This window comes from Acanthopagrus latus, chromosome 11 (genome assembly GCF_904848185.1).
Source record: "Acanthopagrus latus isolate v.2019 chromosome 11, fAcaLat1.1, whole genome shotgun sequence".
Taxonomy (NCBI): Eukaryota; Metazoa; Chordata; class Actinopteri; order Spariformes; family Sparidae; genus Acanthopagrus; species Acanthopagrus latus.
Window position 1 is genome coordinate 25137806 of NC_051049.1, and position 20616 is coordinate 25158421.

Sequence of the window (20616 nt, forward strand, 5' to 3'; positions counted from 1 at the left end):
GACTGTATGTGTAACTGTTTGTTGCTACAAGGACTGCTCTTGTCTTTATCTAAAATTAAATCTTTTAATTACGCTGGTTCAAGTGTGCCCGCGCCGATCTGCTTAACAGCCACGGCGTCTGGCTGACATTTCTTCTGGAGGGAGAAATTAACATTCTGCTCTCGTGTGATCTGCAGTCGTCTCCCAGTCAATCGGAGCGCTCCATGTGAACAAGGTGACACACCGCAGGCACTGTGGCCAAAACGATGTGGACACTCACTTTTGGTCTCTAACTGTTATTTGAATGAAACCATCTGAAAAGTGGAAGTGGAAATCTGTTGCTGGTGGGAAAAAAAGTGTAAAAGTTCTGAACACGATATGTGACTTTATTTGCTTTGCACCTATTTTAATGATAAGGGAAGAGGAGCGTGTCAAACTGAGGAGATGACGGTGCGTAATGCCCAACAACAGATGGCTCTCGCACACTCTGCAGCCCGGGCAGCACAGAGGAACGACTGAGTGGAGGAACGGATTCAGGCCAGAGCCTCCAGCATCCAGACAGGTACTGGTGGTACGCTTCTGAATGCACGATGCGTTTTACTACTAACTGTCGGCGTGTGGTTTTTACCTGACGCCCACCCAGACTCATATCTGGCCTGAGGGGATTTTTTTTTGTGTTGCAGACAGGTGGCCTCTGGTTTTATTCTCATGGGAGAGCACAGAATCAATGTGTGTTTCTCAGGGTTTATGTATTCAGCGTGAGAGCTGCAGAGATCACACATGCTGTCCCCTGACATCGAACCCACTCGGTTACTATAGAAACAACAAGTGCACAAGTCTGTCTCCTTTCCAGCCTGACCGGCGGAGTCAGAACCTTTTCCTCCTCTGTGAGCAGACGAGCACTTTTTGCAGCAGTAGTAGAAAGTTGTGTGGAAGTGAATCATCATCATCATCACCGTCAGTTTTCCCAACTGGTGTCTCACCCTGACGCTGATAACTTTTATTTTACAAGTGTCTTGTCCTGCAATGTAGCACTACACCTGCTGTTTAAATAATATTGGTGGTTTATCACAGCTGTCATCTTGTAAACCTCCTGATCTTGTTGGACTGTTGGTTGTGTTAACTCCCATGTCAGTTTGTTTGTTAGTTGGTTCATCAGTAGGATTACAAAAAAAAACAAAACTGCTAAACAGATTTCTGCAAAACTTGGATGGAGGATGTGTCTCAGCCCAGAGTAGACCCCACTGACCTTCTGTGCAGATTGCTTTAACAATACAAGATAGGGCTTTCTTTTTAACTTCCTTCTTTTCTCACATAATGATGCACAGATCTTGATGAAAAAAAAAAATCAGCCATTTATAAGTGGCTGGTAGCTGTGAGTGAGCCCAATGGGACACAGATCTAAATAAAAAAAAATCCAGATCTAGCAGATTTGAAAATGTTGTATTTGATGACAGAGCTGGAGGACGGTGGAGCCTTTGCATGAGGTATGTGTGCCATTCTCGATTGGCTGTGTGTTTACTTTAAAACCTGTTAAGGGAGCGGTGCGGACAAGTTGAAAACGTAACTAACATTATCAACATAATGTGATAATTATTTTCTCTTCTTCCCATCAGCTCTGGGCGTCTTTTGTTGCTCAGTTTGTGTTTCATTGCTTTTAAGGATGGAGGTGTGGTTTGTTACGGCGTCCTCTTTGTATGTTGCAGGTCAAAAGTGTAAGGCAAGTGTTGTTTTGTTGTGGCTGTAACAGCAATAAGTCAAAGATGTCTTTATATTGTTTTGCAGAGATATCTTAGATACCTATGTCAGCACACTAACCGTCAGGCCCTGGCCCACCCTGTCTCATAAAAAACACTTTGTACCTCAAGAGGCAATAGTGAGTAATGGCAGTGTCAACTCTGCCCCAGTCCAACAACACTGCGGTGGTCTTCTTGCTGGGTTAGGGTTTGAGTCCTGTCACCCCAGGGCTAACGCTGCTGTAACCCCGGAGATGTTTCCCACTCGACTGGCTCAGGTGTAGATCATTCCGACGGCAGCCTCTCCTGCTTTCCTGCTGCCTCCTCTTGGTCGTCCAGATCATCAAACTTTAATGACTAAATAAACAACATCATAAATCAGATTGGGAGATGAGATATCCTTACTTGTAATACTCTCACTCAAAGCTGTGTTTAGTCAAGGTTGATCCACACTTGCCAAACCTGCTGTTTTACCCTGGTTTCCTCTCGGGTGTGAAGATTCTCCTGCATTTCTGAGAACTTTTTTTCGACACTTTTTCCCTTTTTAGTAATTTTTCTGGCGCTGTTCAGCATGTGGTCCACTGTACTGTTGCATCTCTTTAAGTGAGAGACTGATGGAGAAACAGAGAGGAGAAATACTTTTTCAATAATTTTTAGATGCCCTGGAGGGAATAATTCCTGTTTCTTACATACGTTTTTAAAGAAAAAGGGGCTGTAAAATCTGCCATATCAATGTTTCTTTCAATCACGGGGGTTGGACCGTGAACACAGACACAGACTGTAAAAGGCAGTGCCAAAGATTTACATAAGGTCACACTTCATTTGACATAAGAATCCTGTTGTATTATACTTGTTATTTTGTTTTTGTTGATCTTTAAATGTCACCAGAATCAATTTTTGACATCTCAAGGTTGGTAAGTATAGGTTAACCTGCCTTATCACGACTGTGTGGGTGCAGTAATCGAGTGTTTACACTGTGGGAGAACAACCCCACACCTGTCTTCACATTTTGATTGAAATGTCCAACTCTTAATTCGTGCGTGGGACTACTTTACATCACTCTATCCCCACTGATACCTGCCGAAAAGCTGTTGAGGAGACATTTTGCAGCAAAGGTGACCCTTTGGACCTGTGTTCTGATTGGTCTGTTCAATGATCCATCTGTGGCGTTCTGGGCTAATAAACTTCTACTGAAATCTACCAGCCTCGCTTTATTAATCCAACTCGACTTGCATATCTAACAGATGGTTACCTACATCCACCTTTAAGGACAGTTGATGGCTCCCCCAGTGTGACGGACCACGGGTAAGCACAGCCTTCAATAAACATGTGCTTTGTTTAGTCTTTAGCTCGGCAACTTCTCACTTGCTCTCAGCATGCTGTAGAGCTCACGCTGGGCCGATCCGAGTAACTGTGAGAGACAGAGAGAGAAAGGGGGAGCATTTGGTAAAGCATGTGGTAAGAAATCCCTTCACATCGCATTACGAGCCAGTTTAGCTCTTACATTTGGAATCCACGCCTGTCTCCATGCTCCTTTTTAACGCCTCTGCAGTTATCAAATCATTAATTAAGCTTATGTCGAATCTACCCAGAGAGCCTGGTGTGGGAGAGCGATACGACTGCAGGCGCCACCCGCCATCTGCTTCCAACATGCTGATGTTGCAGGCGATCAGTCCTAATAGGCCCTCCGTCCAGGCAGAGCCAGAACAAGCGGTGTTTTCAGCAGCACACTGACAGGGCCGAAACTGGGCAATCTACATCAGAAAGCATCCTACTAAATGTCCATAGAGACACCTGCAGGAAATGTAGTAACAAACTCAAAAATAGACGCACAGATGTACCATCATATGCACATAATAAGCCCCCATGAGAGCTGATTGCATACCTTTAAAACCAACATAAAGCCTACAAACTTGCACCTTGCACCAATGCAACTTGAAATAAAGGTGTTCACTTGGTTGCATTGGTTCAGCATATTAGAGCGCTCACATCTTGCTCTCCCGCCGGCCAGTAGAGCTACTCAGTCTCACTTATTAACTGTCTGAAGCTGAACTTTCTACAAACCAACTGAAGAGAGACATAGCATCATCATGATTCCTTCCGCAACAAACATGTTTTATAACTTTTATGATTGAAGAGTAAATGCAGAAACTCCAGAATTAAAAAGCCATGGTTAGGCTTTAAAAAAAAAAACTACACCACAGCTGCACAGTTTTTATTTTATCCTCCAAATTACAGCTGACAAACTTTCACACCGAGTTCAAGTCACACCGCTGGATATTTTAAAGTACACCTGGCGATATTTCTGACTATGTTTGTGGCAAGTAGTATAAGTATAAAGTATAAGTATAACAAGTATTTCTAATGGGAAGTCGGACCATCTCCATCTGTGATCGTGGCAAACAGGTCATTTAAGCTAAAGCATGATTAATTTCTGATCATAACCAAGAGGTGTTTTGTGCCGAAACCTAACGAGAGCATAAGAAAAGTGTTGTGATGAGCGAAATACAAAATGTTAAAAAGTTACAGCATAAAGAAACCTTCAGTTTTAACTTATCTGTGGTTCTGCAGAAATGTACTTAGCGAACACATATTCTGGCAGTTGGGTTGTGTGTTGGTAGTGTTGTACAGTGACCATACCAGTGCTCAGTAAATGGTGCGTGTGTGTGTGTGTGTGTGTGTGTGCCATTTAAAGGTGTTGCTGGTCTTTCTTATTGTGACACATTTAAGCGGAACTTTATGTATATTAAGAATGAAAAAGTTTTAGCTTAAGTTATCAAATGCATCTGGATATCATAGCCTCACATGCCACTAGCTCGGCTTTTAAACTTTTCACCTTGTTGCATGTAAAATAGGGAGCTTTAGCTGTAAAGCATGAATTCACACGTTTTGTAATCCAAGAAACATTTCAAGAGCTTCACAGAATTGTCTGAAGTAAATGAGGATTTGTTTTAAAGCTTAAAAAATGAAAACGGAAGTTGCTCCCTACAGCTTGTCTGATGTAATTCATGTCTCCAGAAGCCCAGAGATCACAAACAGAGTTGAAAGGACATCATGTACACACTTCACTGAGCTTCTGGAGACTTTAAAGAAAAGATATTTTGTCACATTTGAAGGCAACAGTAAACACACAACACAGCACAAATAAAACATTCACCCCCCATTCAATTGCAAAGTGAAAAAAAAAAATGTACATCTGATTACAAAGCAAATTTGCATCTTGGCTTCATATAGAGTTCATCTTTAATAAACTTTAAATAGTGAAATCATGGTACAACCAATAGCAAAGATGTGTGTGTCCTTGACCCCACAAACAGAAACAAACCAGCACACTGAGTTCTGTGTGTTTTACACCTTCAACTCAACACATTCAGCACTGGCTACCCAGTCTACTGCAGTTGCTCAGGAGGTAGATGCAGTGCTATACTGCTGTGAAGCTCCAGAAATGTTTTATAGACTACAAAACTTCACCTGACCTTCAATTTACCAAAGTAGATCATGAGTCAGATTGTTTGAATCAGTTCAAATCAAACATTATTTTCATTTATCTATCCCAAAATCACAGTCTCAATTACAGACATCAGCTGCATCGATCTGACACCTGCGTCTGTTTCAAGAAGATCCAAGAAGAGATTCACAGTATTTGGGAGCAGCACAAAGGCTCAGGTGAGGACACCACAGGTGACAGTGGGAGCAAGTGTCTGGCACAGTGTCCCTTCACTAGTTGAATGTGACAGAGCTGTTAGCGCATCATTGATATTCCGCACAGGTTTAGATCAGAACGGGCATTATTGGCCACATTTCATGGTCTGAATCTTTTAAATTCCATTTCCTTGCCAGCTAATGGAGGTGCAGGTGGCTGCACAGACACTGATCTGCACTCAGTACAGCGTGCGTGTGTGTGTGTGTGTGTGCGTGTGTGTGTGTGTGTGTGTGTGTGTGTGTGTGTGTGTGTGTGTGTGTGTGTGTGTGTGTGTGTGTGTGTGTGTGGTGATAATATGTAATCCTCACCATCTCAGATCCCTTTTGAACAATCAAAAGGGGCAAATCAGAATAAAGTGGATCTTTGATTTATTTTTAAAATGTATTTGAGGCATGTGTCTGAGTCGGAGGGATCGAAAGTGACTCTTTACATCTTCTATTTATGGGATTATTTTTTTTCTTCGAATGCACTGTTGAGCACTTTCATCACAACGCTCGACTCCAGGAATCACACACAGAGCTTACGGGACTTGGACGATACGTGGCAGCCTTCAGACAAATGGCGTGAGTGATTGAAGTAGTTTCTCTTCAGTGCTTGTGAACTCGCTGCTGCTGATGGAACCACCCCTCCTAAAGGTCCCTCTGTGGGACACTGACAGGCTCAAAGGCTCACAGTTGCATCACCTTGAAGCCTCATAAGTCAGTGTATCTGAGGGGATTGTGGCTGCCTCGCTCACAGTGACACCAGCTGGAGGAACTGTGGCAGCACGGGGATAGTCCTCGACTCTCCCGCTGCGTCACAGAGGGTGAGCTCTGCCTTTGACCGAAGATGTTTCCAGTATTTTATTCCATCAGCAGCTCCACTGGACAAACGACACTCCTGAGTTACTCCTGAGTCCACATGTTTGTAGAAAGTCCAATTTGGCCACTGTCCAAAGCAAAACAGCCACTGTGAGAATCCCAATCTGCCCTAGAGACACTCTGTCAGGAAATGGGGGCACTGTTTGAGTCCATTTCTCTCCCCCAAATTACAATCTACAGTAATGTATGGCCAATGGGGCTAAATATTGAATCTCAAGGTAAATGTGTACCTGTGTGGGTCAGTTTCTGTCCTATTAAACCAGGCACAAGACTGGGTTCTTTGCAGAATAAAACCATAAGAGTACCCAGTGTTTTTGTTGGTTTGTATTTGTTTACTGATGTGGTTTGCTGTCCTTCTACTAATATTGTCTTATATGTATTGATAAATCTTCTTTTCTTCCAGTGGAGGCAGGTTTGGAATAGTAGAGAGCAACTTTTTGAAGTCCTGCTGGTAAAAGGAAACACATCAATGGGGGAACAGACTCAGAGCGCTCTCCATCAAGTCATCACTCTTGTTTTACCTCTAAACCACTCTCCCTCTTCACCTTCTTTGCCTCCTCCATCCTTGTTTTGTTTTTTTTGTTTTTTCCCAATTATTCCAGTTGTTACCTTAGGATAGCTACCAGGGGAAAACAATGCCTCTTTTTCTGTTTTAGTTGCGCAATGGCAGACATGTTTCCTTCGTGCCATAATGCAGCCCTATTATTCTCGAGAAAGAAACGGTCCTGGTGTGCAGACTCAACGGCCTAGTGAAAGTTAAAGTGAACCAGTCTATAAGCAGATGGGTCATTTCTCAACAGCCACTACACACTGCAATCACTATAGGCTTCAGAACGATGAGTAAAAGTAAAAAGGTTTATCAGACTCTGTACCGTTTGTTAAAGGACTCATGTATCAATCAGTTGACAGTGTTCTCCAGTGTGACAAATGATGCTGTGAAACTGTCAGGCTATAGTGCCCTCTGCTGCCTGACAGCTGTCATTACAGACCACACAAAGAGTCCTATGAAACTTTCAGGTTTTCATACTTCTTTATTTTTTACAGTAATATTACCTTTCACTATGAAAATATCCAAGCTGTACCACAATCATAAAAATGCACATTTCAATGTAAAAGGATTCTTGGGTTCACATGTTTAATTCTGAGCTGTAATCATGCCAGCTCTGCAAAGCAAATGAGTTTAATGAATTTGGGAACTGAAATTAATTTTCATCCAGTCTCTTCTTCCTCAACTCTTCAGCCAAAGACTCCTCTCCTTGCTGTCAAAGAGAAAAAACATCCATGACATCAGTATGTATCTAACTCTGAATAGACTGAAAAGTCTTCTTGCCCAATTTCATACCTTTCTCTGTGACAGTATACATCGCCTCCATGCCGGCTTTAATGTGGTCGGTGACATGACAGTGGAGCAGCCATTTACCAGGGTACTGAGGACGCATCTTTACTGTCTGAAGAGGAGAATAAAACGGCACATGCTTTATTACCATGTTGAAATTTTATTCATGTTTCACAGCACTGACAAGCCCAATGAGACACTGCTGTTCCTCTATGTTAAAGGGATATTCCAGCGTAACATTAATCCATGGTCTAACACACCATGACACCGAGTGTCCCCCCCCCCCCCCAAGAGATCAAGTTTCCGACTGCTAGCTTATGTAGTTTTATCAACCTCAGAAAAGGCCACACGATAACAATACACTGCAGTCTATGCCTCCACCAAGAACCACCAGCAAAAAGCCACTCATAGCCACAAATAATGCTCAGAACAGCACCAAACTTCAGCAACAATACAAATAGGGTCCCAGCACATAGTTCAAGGCATCAAACATCTGCTAGCTTTGCTGGATTTCTACTGAAAAGACAACACAACCCACCACTCTCCTGCAGCAGCTAGCTTGTTGTGGGGAAGCCCTGACGAGTCGATTACTGAGTGCGGTTAGAAATGCTCAAATTCTGTTCTTTTCCCTGTCCGCTCTCGATAATAACTGTTATAAACTGGTTGGCAAGACACATATGAACTTTGATTGCATTTCCATGGAGTAATAATCATTACAGCATCCTTTTTTCAAAGTGCTTGTCAGTTCTGTAAGTTGCTATCTATTTGTTGTCTCTTTTGAAAAGTGCTAAAACTATTTTTACAGAAAATCTACTTGTATTAATACTTTAATTGTTTGCAGATTCATTCTGACCATTTTCAAGAAAACATTTTGTTAACAATAAAGATTTGACATTCCTTGCCTTGAAGTTACACTAGGTTGTGAGTATTTATTTAAATGCAGTGTGCAGCACCTTTAATGTCACTCAAGACAAATTAAATCTGTTGAAGCGAGGTCAGAATGCATGGAGGTTTTACCTGGAAGGTGGCTGGAAACAGCTCATACGTGTCAGTGCGATGAGGACCTCCACCCAGCTGAAGAGAAAGAAGAGTTGGTATTTGTGCGTACTAGAGTATGTTCTTATAATGTGTAACTGTCTTGTGCTTTTGTTTTTTTATTTATATACCTTATATTCCACACTGTGTCCATGCCAGTGCACAGTGTGTATGTCCACATCATTGCCCATTGCCATCAGGTACCAGTACACCTTGTCACCCACCTCCATGTTCAAACCATTCACATTTCCATACATCAATCCATTAATGCCTGAGAAGGACACGAACACACATGCATATATTGGAATGAAATTTTGAGGACACTTCTTTGGATGCAGTTCATTTTGTGTGTATCTTCATCTCACTGTGCATCTTGTTGCTCTCTATGAAGGTTTCGTCATCTTTTAAGTTTGTGCGAGGGCTCCTGATGTGGGTCCTGATATTTTCATCCAGATACCTGGAATAAGGAAAACAGTAATAAGATGCAAATTTTGCCAAATAATAATAATATTTTTTTCCTGGCACCAATGCAAAGAGATTTAAACATCACACACAGTAATGTACAGAGTATTCTGGAGGTGATGTGTGCAGAATGTTTCGATCACAAGGCCAAACACAGTGCTCTTACTACCCCAGACTTAATAAATGAGTAAAAAGAAGAAAATATACTGTAAAAAGTGGATTATGATATGATTTGGGACCTGGTGAAGTTACAACCAGCTCTGGTTGTGCAAAACTTTATGCTTAAAATGTGGAAATTGATCTTAAACTCCAGGTTGCCTACATGCAAACAAATGCTGTCCAGGTCAAAAAAATGCTGTCCAGGTCTCTTCTTGTAACAGAGAGCCTTGATCTCAGTGGGGCTGATTGGTTAAACGAGGCTAAATAAATACATTCAAAAAGTTTCACATAAACAGTTGTCAATGTCAACAGTGTGGTCAGCAGATTAGATTAAGTACTGAGACTGATACTCACCAGCTCTCATTCTCATCAAAGACCAAGAAAAGCAGTGCAAACTCTTCGACTTCCTTCTTTATACCAAAAGTCCTGGAAGCAGTTAATACAATTCTGCATTAGTGCTATAATATTTAATCATGTTATGCAGAACAAAAACACAACAAAAAAACACACACACAAAAAATCTATTGTACCTGACATCGCACAAGTGCACTGTTTACTGCACACGGTTATTAAAGTCATAACTAGTTCTGAGTTAATGTACAACTGTAAAACACTCACCTGCCCCAGCTACGGCGACAGATCACCAACGGACCAATCAGACCACTGTACAGGTCCTGGTAGGCAGGGAGATAACATAAGTGAGTGGATGCTTAAGTCTGTGTGTGTGTGTGTGTGTGTGTGTGTGTGTGTGTGTGTGTGTGTGTGTGTGTGTGTGCGTGTGCGTGTGCGTGTGCGTGTGTGTGTGTGTGTGTTAGTGTACCTTGGTAACATCCACAGTGGAGTAGTATGCTGACACAGAGCACTCCTCTTGCTCTGTGGTCGGTCCTGTTTTCTTTGTAACGTACCAGTAGTAGGTGTGAGTCTCACCTAGGAAATATATTACAGGTTTTTTTCAAGGTTTTGAATCCCGTAGTGCGTTAAATGGTAGTCCCAGGATTTTTAAACCTGGGCTCTATTATAACATATTTTGGGGTCTGAATGAATAATAGAAACATACAGTTTAGAAAATTGATCCAGCAGATTTCCTCTGTCTGCAGCCATGAAAAGGGCTGCAGTGGCTGCAACTGACAGGCTTAGTTTATTTGTGTAAGTGTTTGACAGCATTATGAAAAGGATCCTTACAGATGTACACGTTTTTTAACAGAAGGATCCTTAATGTGAAACCAGGAACAGTCATTATTTCACTCAGATTAAAGCCACCAGAAAAAAAAGTGACAAAAATGGTAATTTACTTCAAAGAAAACTTGTGAGAGTTGCTGGTCAATTGTCACCTCAGTTGGTTACTTACTTTGTTTTATTGTGTGACTTTGGTGTTTAAACACCATTGTTATGATCCAAACTAACCTTTTAAAGTACCAAAGTCACACAATAACATACACTATTTGGATAAGGCAACAGTAACTCCTTTGTTTTTCACGGTAAAATTACTGCTTTTGTTGAGAGTCTGGTGGCTTTGAAGAGATTTAAAGACCTATGTATTTTTTGGATGTACTTGGATGGGAGCAAGTGCCTGTCAGGATTCAGTTTCAGCCATTGCACCCTGAGGTGTGGCTACAATATCGACTGGACCGATTCCAAAACTTTTTGCACCTATAAGTCATTAGGGCAAACAATTTAAAAACAAGGTACAGGTTTAAAAGTACCCAAATTACTTTTTAAGAGAACTGAAGTTACACAAAGTCTAGGAGAGTTGGATGGAAGGATAGACAGTATTGAGACCAAATAAGCTTTTCCTTTTCAGGATCAAGTGCACTGACAGGCTTTCATTTTCTAACAAAATAAAAATGAAATGAATATGAAATTAGAATGAAGAGTTTTGAAAACTTTTTCCAAAGTTTCTTGATCATCTGCCTCCCTTCTAGCTGATATTCCGTCTGTCTTTACCTGGTCCAGTGGGGTGAACATCAGGCGTCTCTGTCTTGACGCCATGAGCGTGGATAGAATAACTCCTGGATGCCATGTTTTTAAAAACCACCTTCACTTTGTCTCCCACATCAGCATGAATTATTGGACCTGAGCAAAGGGGGAGTATAATTACCAAAACTTATTAGGCTCAACAAAAGGTAGGTAAAGCATAGTATAATTTGTTCATATAAATTTACAGTTGCAGTTTATACAATCTGCTGTGCTGAAAGCCTACCCATAATGCCAAGGTGTTCCATGTCGGCTGTTCTTTCCACCTGTTTGGTGAACTTGTCATTGGTGAACTGGCGGTAGACCACCTTCTTGTAACGGGAGCCTATAAACCCACCTGCCTTATCCAGGAAGACAGGAGCAGGACTGCAAAAAGAGAGTTTAAGTTTGTTTTGCCATGTTGCATTAAGAACAACCACCACCCTCATGCTGTACATGTGGTTCCTTACTTCTCCATACCACGGAACATCTCAGCCTCCCAGGTGCGGTTTGGAGAGTAGTCCCAGTCTATTTCCATGGCAGCGATGTAATAGGTTTTTGAATGGAGCATAATCTCACCCTGACGCTGAAGGAGGCTACACTTCTGTACTGTGTAGTTAGCTCTCATTCCTCCACGATAATTGTTCACTGTTGGTGACACCACTTCAAATTGACCTGAAAGACACACGAACATTGTGAACAACACATATGCCAGGCTTAATATCCACCCCAGGTATCAGTCGAATGCAAGTTGGTTTGCTCTTGTTTAGTGGTTTATTGTTGTCCATACTTCTGTAAGATTTGCTCTACCTTGCAACTAATTTATGTCCCTTCGAGCTCCTACAGTACATCCAGTTTTATGAGTGTTCACAATGGTGTGCCACAGGATTCTAATCTGGGACCATTTCTCTTTGCTATTCTGATAAATAAAGTTGGTGAAAAAGTTAAAAACCGTACAATTCATACGTACGCTGACGACACAATTTTGTATATGACAGAACCCTCTGGTGGCCAGGTTGCTGAATGCCATCCAGTTTTGATTAATCAAAAAGCAGGATGATAATCTCTCATAATCACCAAGTCAATGCTAAGTTTGGGTAAATGGCTCGTAAATACTGTGCAAATGGAACAAACTGCAGAAAAATTTTAAACTAGACCAGCTGATTGCTTTGAATCCATTTATATTCCCTTTAATAGATTTTGAGCCATGTGATTTCCAGCATCTTACCCATGCTGTCTGGTTCCATAGTGACCGTGTGTGAGATGTGGGGGAAGACGCTGATGGAGTCCCGTCTGTTCTGCCGGTATATGAAGCGGTTTCCCTGGAAGTAAATGCTGTTGATGTCCGTCTCTGTACCCAATCCTGACAGGTGCCACGTTACTGCATCCCCCTTACACATGGTCAGGCCTGGGAGGTTCCTATACACATACCCATTGATGGCTAAAAGTTGGAGCCAGAGAAATAAAACATGCAGTCATTATCTCAACATTTAAAGCAGATATTAAAACTTTATTGTTCTTTTTCTTTTCTACACACCGTGCATCTTGTTGCTTTCCATAAAGCCCTCATCCTCCTTGTTAACAGTGGTGGGAGCAGTGGTGAAGGTCCTAATGTTTTCATCCAAATACCAGCTCAGGTTCTCATCAAAGACTGTGGCCATGAGGTGGAACTCTTTGTTATAGTTTTTCTACACAAGGAGAAAACAGACCATAGAGGAGGCATTTGTTTAAATAGACAAATCAGATCTTAAATCAGATTCAGTGTTTAAACACTTGCCGTCAAGTTTAGTTCCTGACGCTCTTTTTATTACCTGTGCTCCTCTCTTCAGAGACCCAGCCTGACAGATGAGAAGTGGTCCAACCAGTCCCGAGTTAGTGTCTTTGACAGGGTCGACTCCAGAGTAGTACAGATAGGTCAGACAGTCAGCCTCCCCCTGTACAGGACCAGCACCCACTGGCACCATCCACTCATAGGTGTGCACCATCCCAGGTCTGACCAGAGCAGCTGGGGGAGGGGTCACCACTCCTGAATACATACAGTTAAATAAGGAAAGAATCATTATGGTAATAAGATATTTGTTAATGGATGCCAACATAGACTTGTAGTGTGAATCAGGTGGAACTCACTTGGTTGTCTGTTTAACTCCCGCAGCTTCTTTGCTGTGTAGGACTCTGAAATACGGAGATATAATGAAGGGTGAGAAAGCTCATTGTGTTACATCTAGTACTTTGACAACAGAATGTGTTTATGTATTAACCTTCCAGTTCATTGTAATAGAGCGTCCCATCCTGTTCCACACTGTACTGAACACCATGTGGTTGTATACTGTAAGCACGGCTGGCTTTGTTCTTGAACACCACCTTGATGGTATCCTTTTCTTCAGCTCGCAGCACAGGACCTGTGACATGGATGCACACAAACACATACAGACTATTGGATTTAATTTTAATGGCAGATGACAAGATCCTGCTGACATGCCTTGAGCATTTTTCATTTTCATGTACTGGTTTCTTAGTCTGGACTAACTGGCAAACTGCTGAAGAAACAAAGTAAGTCTGTCCAAAATATGAATTAAAACTATTATGAATGCCTTCAACAATGTTAATACTAGAAAGCTGAGGAAATTAGATTATTTCTTACCTTAAAAAGTTGTAGAATTTAGTCCTTTTAGAAAAGTGGATTGGTTGAACGGTCTTGAATTTTGATTGACATTACAGCTTCTTAAATGTGAGGATTTGCTTCTTTCCTTCATTTTTATTCACAGAAACCTGAATTTCGTTGGGTTTGAGAGCAATCTGAAATGGTCAAGGAGCTTGTGATGTGCACATTTTCCTGTTTTTTGACATTTAATTGATGAAACAAAAGAAATAATCTGCAGATTAATTAATGATAGCTGGAGTCCTAATTGAGCCGTGCAGATGGTTCTCTCTTGGAAGGGAAAATTCAAGACAAACTTACCTGAATGTAACTAAATACATTTAGTCAAGCAGTCTCCTTAAAAACAAATGTAAGTTATTAGTACTTCACTTTAAAGTTAATGCCATTTTCTCAGAGAATTATTCTAATTATGATATTGTTTTACTTTACGACATCTATTTGACAGCTCTAGTTACTAAATTAAGATACCTAATGCCATATATAGCTGAAATACTAATAATATATAGTAGCTGTCCAATTATGAAGTACTCTCCATCTTTTCTTTTAGCTGACTTTCAAGGCCTCTCTGGACTGATTGCAGTGGATTCAGATCACCTGTTGCAAGCTGTGGAGACTGGCTTCTAATTATCGAGCAAAAGCAGCTCAGGGCATTCTTCTCCGGCTTAAGTAATGTAGGGAAAGGCTCCCAGATCAGTCCCTTTCTCATTTGGATTCTGTCCTTGACGCACTGCAGACCTCATCCAAACAGATTATCAGCCAGAAACTCTGCTCTGTGAAGGCCCTGGTGAGATTTCTTTGCTGCCCTTGTTCTTTCTAGCTGAGGAAAATTGCAAGTGACCAACAGAAGTCACCATTTAACTAGCCTATTTTCAACAGGGCTGAGTTAATTTGCACAAGATGGCACCTGCAGGATTCTTTTTTTCTGTCTTACCTGAACTCCTTGAAATCCAACACACTGAATAACTTCAGGTTTTTCATTGGGGACTGATGAGGGGGTTAAGGAAGTTTACTTAGATTTCATTATCACCTGTTGAGGCATTATGTCATTATCTCCCAAAGAGACATTCATTCAAAACAAAAGTAGCATATCCTGTAAATAGATATATATTTTTTGTTTATAAAGTTTTTTTGGCTGGTTTGTAGGCATTTTCCTATAACAGTCACAGCTGACTGCACTGAGTACTTTTACTTTTATTACCTTAAGTATATTTTCCTGATTAAACTCACATACATGCACTTTTACTCAAGAAGGATTCTTAATGCAGGACTTTCATGTGGCCGTATATTTTATAGATGCTGTAGTACTTCTACTGAAGTAAAGGATCTGAATACTTCCTCTACCACTCTCTCTGACACTGGAATAGCAAGCAACTCTAGCCCAGTCTGATTTACCCAGAATTCCAAGGTGTTGCTCCTCTGGGGCACGCAGCATCTTTGTGGTGAAGGTGGCGTCAGTGTATTCCACATAGCGAGCCTTCTTGTAACGGCTTCCAATACGGTTGCGACCTCTGGTTACAAACTTGTCTGCTTCACTACACGCACACAGAAATAACCATTAATAATGGAAGAGAAACATGGGACCGTTTCCGTGAAAATGTGTGTCTGTGTGTGTGCACTGTGACCGACCCATCAGTAGGCAGAGTAGGAGCGTAGTCCCACACATCTTCTTCAGCAGCGATGAAGAACTGTCTGAGCTCACCGTGTGGTCGAGGTTTATGGACATTGGGGAAACACTTCTTGATCTCAAATATAGCCTGCATTCCAGCTGGACAAAACCACAAAACACAAACAATACTGAACAAATAAGACAATCATCCGCAAAACACTACAGCCTGCGGTTTGTGAAATGATCATTCAAGAATTGGGGTTTAAGAGCTTACCCATTAAATGGTCATTGACGGTGCACGTCAGCAGCCAGTGTCCAGGGTTGTCTGCCACCATTTCAGCTGTGAAGCTGGAGGCGGGGAAAAGACTGACCGTGTCTGTATGGTGGTTCTGTACGGTCAGGATCTGGCCATGGAAATGAACTGAATGCATGTCCACCTGTTGTAAAGGGATGGATGATGCAAAACTTTTGTAATCATTTCTCAAATGGTTATGTGATTGTCTTTTTTTTCTTCTTTTTTTGTATGTTCTTTTTTTAAGAAAGAAAAAAAGGAAATTACACCACAAATGCCATGAAACACAGGCTACTGGCCATTAATAATACATTAATATAAGTACAATAGATACTAAAATAGTCTGTTACTTTTACATTCATACTATGGTCAGAATTCCAAGGTATGGAATTTGAATGGAGGGCTGCATGTCAGCAGAAAGACTGTTACTGGGCAGTGGGGGATATTTTCACACACTCAGTGAACTAAAGATTTATTTTGACCAAACCAGAGGTGATTGTGGAAAGACAAACCAAGGCAGTTTTCAGTGAGTTTTACTTTACTTTAATCCTAAGGATTAAAGAGTTTATTACATACGTTGTATATTTTGAATTTTGTCTAGTTTGGCAGCCGAGACTTTTGTACACAGTTTGGAAAGATGGTGTGCAATAGAAAACCAGAGGATTTTTTTATTATTATTTTCAAATTAAACACAAAAACAGTTTTAAATAATCCCATCAGATGTCCTGGTTAGTATTTTATATATATATATATATATATATATATATATATATATATATATATATATATATATATATATATATATATATATATATATATATATATATATATATATATATATATATATATATATATATATATATATATATATATATATATATATATATATATATAAAAAATAATACAGTAGTTACCTCATTGCCTAAGGCAAACATATGCCAGTGGATCTTGTTGCCTTGACACATGCTCAGTCCAGGCAGGTTACCGTACAGGAAACCATTTATACCTGCAATCCACACACACAGAATTAAAGGTATTTTATGGGCATGGCCATGGTTACCTGTATGTGTATATCAAAGCCTTCACCACTCACCGTGCATTTTGTTGCTCTCAATGAAATCCTCGTTCTCCTTCAGGCCACTAGCAGGATACGTGATGTACGTCCTGATGTTCTCATCCAGGTACCAGCTGAAGTTCTCATCGTTCACCATGAACAGCAGAGCATACTGGTAGTCTCCTGAGCGATCTCCATGTACGTCCAGAGTTCCTACAATGAAGACGACACTTTAGGATAATGTGTATACATGTATGTGTGTAACAGGTTAAAAAGCCCTGAAAATGGAATTTGCTCATTTAACATCATTCTATTATTGATGAGCTTGGTCATGAACTGAACTGAAACAGTTTTGGATACTGAAAATAAGAGATTTCTATTTTTTTGCTGATTTGAAATGGAAAACTTGGTTGACAGCACATGACTGTTCCCTTATGAATATGACAATAAAATCTGATTAAGTCAGTGTTCAGTCATGACAATGGCTGTGTTCACTTGGAGACTTGTACAGTTAGCCACTGTTAGTGGTTACTTGCAACAATTGATTGATTGATTGATTGATTGATTGATTGATTGATTGATTGATTGATTGATTGATTGATTGATTGATTGATTGATTGATTGATTGATTGATTGACATGACATTTGGTAAAACGTAACTAGATTTTGATAGATAGAAAAAAATGTTGCCAGATATTGTCAAAAATGGATGTGACCTTTTTCCTTTTTGCCTGGTTTTAAAAAAAGTGAGTTTGGAGCTTCAGGTGTTATAAAAGTTACAGTCAGTTGATGTGAGGTATGTGATCAGAGTTAAGTTAAGGTCACAGTTGATCAACGACTAATAACACAATTAAACATTTAGTTGAAGTTAAATTTGTGAGAGTGGCTGTGGGAGAAATATTCAGATCCTGAATAATAGTCCTGAAATAGTAATACAACCATGCAGAACTACCTCATTATAAGTTAAAAATACTGAAGCAATCAAAGTGAAATTAGAACATCAGTTATACTTCAAATACTCTTAGTTTATCACTTTTGGGTGGTTTAATATAAAACAGTGCATCACATTCTATAAGGAGATCAGATGTTTTGAATTTCAAAGTTTCATCTGTTAAGTAAAGAGTTAAATGTATAGAATGTCAACACTAAAATGTGGTGGAGGGGAGGTATACAGAAAATGGAAATAAAAGCAATGGCAACTTAGAATTGTGCATCAGTAAAGATTTGATCCATCGCTGGATACTGTAAAAAGGGTTCTGGTACCTCTCTTACAGATGATGAGGGGTCCTATCAGTCCTGAGTTGATGTCTTTGGGTGCTGCTACGTGGGAGTGGTAGAATCTGGTCAGGCAATTGTTGTCCTCTGCTGTTGGGCTGTGGGTCTCTGCGAGGGTCCACTCATATGTCACCATAGCACCAGGAGCCACCGAGTCGTCTCGCTTCAGCGCTGGACCGGTTCCATCTGGGTATAGGGCTCCTGAAGAGGCACAAGGTCACACTGTCATCATCTGTCAGTCTGTCTGGTCTGTCCATAAACTGATCCTTGGATTATGTCATTATTTTTCTCACCCTCGTTGCCCTTGCTGTAGTTGAGTCCATGTGGGTGGATGCTGTAAGGTCTGGACGCTGCGTTCTTCAGGTGGATGATCACAGTGTCCCCCTGCTCGGCCATCACCAGGGGTCCAAGGTAGCCCAGCCACTCTGGCTTCGTCACCTCTGTCCTGAAGGTGGCGTCGCTGTACTGCTTGTACACAGCCTTCTTATAGGTGGGGCCAATACGCTGGGGGCCCCTCTTTAAAAAGACTGAGGCTTCTCTGCAAAGAGAGAGAGAGAGAGAGAGAGAGAGAGAGAGAGAGAGTGTGTGATTTAGATTACACTTTATATTTTCAGAAACCTTCTTGGCTTAATTATACCTGGTTATATACTGATTAGACATTTTTATACAGCAGACAATTTGACATGTGACAGCAGGAAAGGTGAAAACAAATTTTGTTACAGACGCCACAGATCCAGGAAGCCATGACAGTGTGCCAGCATATAAAAGGCCAGGATCTTGGAAAGAGCTCACAAAAATGGAATTAACTTATTTTTTAAATATTAATCAGCATTTTTTTTTCCCTGCAGTGACTGTAAATTGTTAACTTATTAACAACATTTCAACCACAGACAGAGTATTTAGATGAAGTCACTGATGTTGTATACAGTTCAAATATGTGATTAATAATGACTCTGGTGAATATTTGTTAAAGACTGGATATTGTGTTTTCTTTCTGGTCTATTGTGTTTGTAACCGATATCTGACAAGAGTTTGTGAGGCCTTCAGGTGCCTGCAGAGTTCTGCATTCAGTGCTGTTATGTGTGAGTGAGGTAATGAGCTTGTATTGCTGTTTCTGTTTTCTGTTTAGCTGATTGCATGAGGACCTCTTCACTCATCCAGATTTATGTGTTGTATTACATTTTTCAGACCAAACCCATTAATTTAATGTATCTGTTTGACCCATGAATCTTTAAATTATCTTAAATGCAGGATAATGGAAGTGGTCACTTTCAGCTGCAGTTGATACACACATGCCTAAACAGTGTTGCTTTATCTACACACTGTATTACAATACGTATTTTTGTACTTACTGCTGCTATTGTGATTTGATTTGTTGTTGTCTTGTCATGCGTCTATATCAACCCTGTTCTGGCTAAGTCTCACTTTACAAGTCAGATGTAGCCAAGACAGGCCGAAGTGTTTTTAGAGATAACAAACAGCTCTCCATGCAGCCATATTTGATCAGGTGCTGGTCAACTGCAGGAACATGTAGTGTGAATATCAAAGTTCATCACTGCACACTGAAATGAAATGCGTTTTAAAATGTGTTTTAGGGGGTGATAGTGAGCTATTTTACTCCACCCATTTCCAAAAACCCAATGAATCTCAACATTGCCACCATTTTGTTACAGTTTCTGAGCATGTTAATGTCCTACGAAAAAGTGATTCTATTAGGCGTATTTTTTTTTTTTTTTTTTTTTTAAATGAAAGACAGGAAGAAAAAACAATTATTATTTGAATTTCAAGAGGGATCACACACCATTTTGGTGTTTGGGCTTGATAATAATAATAATAATAATGATAATAATAATAATAATAACAAAACACATGTTTTCGGGTTTTTAAAATTTTTTTCTACTTCTGAGGTGACATGAATCACTTCAAAACCCACTGGATTATCTGAAAAATGTGACAGAGCAAAGACAATTCTGCTATTTGTCGTGTTATGTTAAGTAAAGTTTATGTATATGTGGTTTCATCTGACAGCCATTTCTGTAGTCCTGATCATGAGTGTTGACCAATTGAGTTCACTAAATGCAGAGCAGTAATTGTTCCGTATGTCTGACTGTAGGGCTGGAGTGGCTCCTTTAATTACAAAGAAAGGTGGAAAAGTTCTAATCTATGCACTGGCTTAAAATCAAATCTCCAAATGTAATTTCTGAAGATTTGAAGTGTTGCTAGTACAGGAGAGATGAGGCCTTTTTCCATGGCACCAGCACTGCTCCTTCCTGGATGAGCTCCAGGGGTTCAAGGTCTGACTCCAGTATAACCAAGACAATGCAGTGTACTTGTACTTACTCATCTTCCTGCACTGTGCGGTTCTGAATGATGTTCATCCCAGTTGGGGCGTAGTTCCAAGTCACCTCCTCTATCCTGAGGAAGTACTCTCTCCTCATCCCAGACACACATACTGCTGCCCAGCACAGCAGCAACACCACCCTGAACCCCAACAGATGCATTCTGAG

The 20616-nt window shown here is 40.6% G+C and overlaps 1 protein-coding gene across 1 annotated transcript; it reads right to left on the reverse strand.

The window, feature by feature from the left end:
• Positions 1-7289: 7289 nt before the first annotated feature.
• Positions 7290-20610, reverse strand: LOC119029273 (ceruloplasmin). The gene is made up of 24 exons (XM_037115984.1): positions 20450-20610; positions 18403-18647; positions 18098-18310; positions 16874-17047; positions 16695-16786; positions 15763-15925; positions 15509-15647; positions 15275-15414; positions 13482-13622; positions 13351-13395; positions 13035-13249; positions 12761-12911; positions 12452-12664; positions 11694-11898; positions 11471-11610; positions 11215-11343; positions 10091-10197; positions 9889-9944; positions 9625-9696; positions 9015-9106; positions 8781-8920; positions 8632-8688; positions 7621-7726; positions 7290-7537 (listed from the first exon to the last, which is right to left on the reverse strand). Exons 1-24 carry the CDS (start codon positions 20608-20610, stop codon positions 7515-7517), a joined length of 3219 nt encoding a protein of 1072 aa, XP_036971879.1. The 3' UTR covers positions 7290-7514.
• Between the last annotated feature and the right edge of the window lie 6 nt (positions 20611-20616).

Bases quoted from the DNA above. Each gene is read 5' to 3' on its own strand.
- LOC119029273 (XM_037115984.1), bottom strand. From the start codon at position 20,610: ATGCATCTGTTGGGGTTCAGGGTGGTGTTGCTGCTGTGCTGGGCAGCA. The intron at 16,787-16,873 runs GTGAGTGGTGAA...TGTGGATTGCAG, and splicing joins TGAGAGCAACAAAATGCACG to GTATAAATGGTTTCCTGTAC. The intron at 13,250-13,350 runs GTGAGTTCCACC...GTATGTATTCAG, and splicing joins GGAGTTAAACAGACAACCAA to GAGTGGTGACCCCTCCCCCA.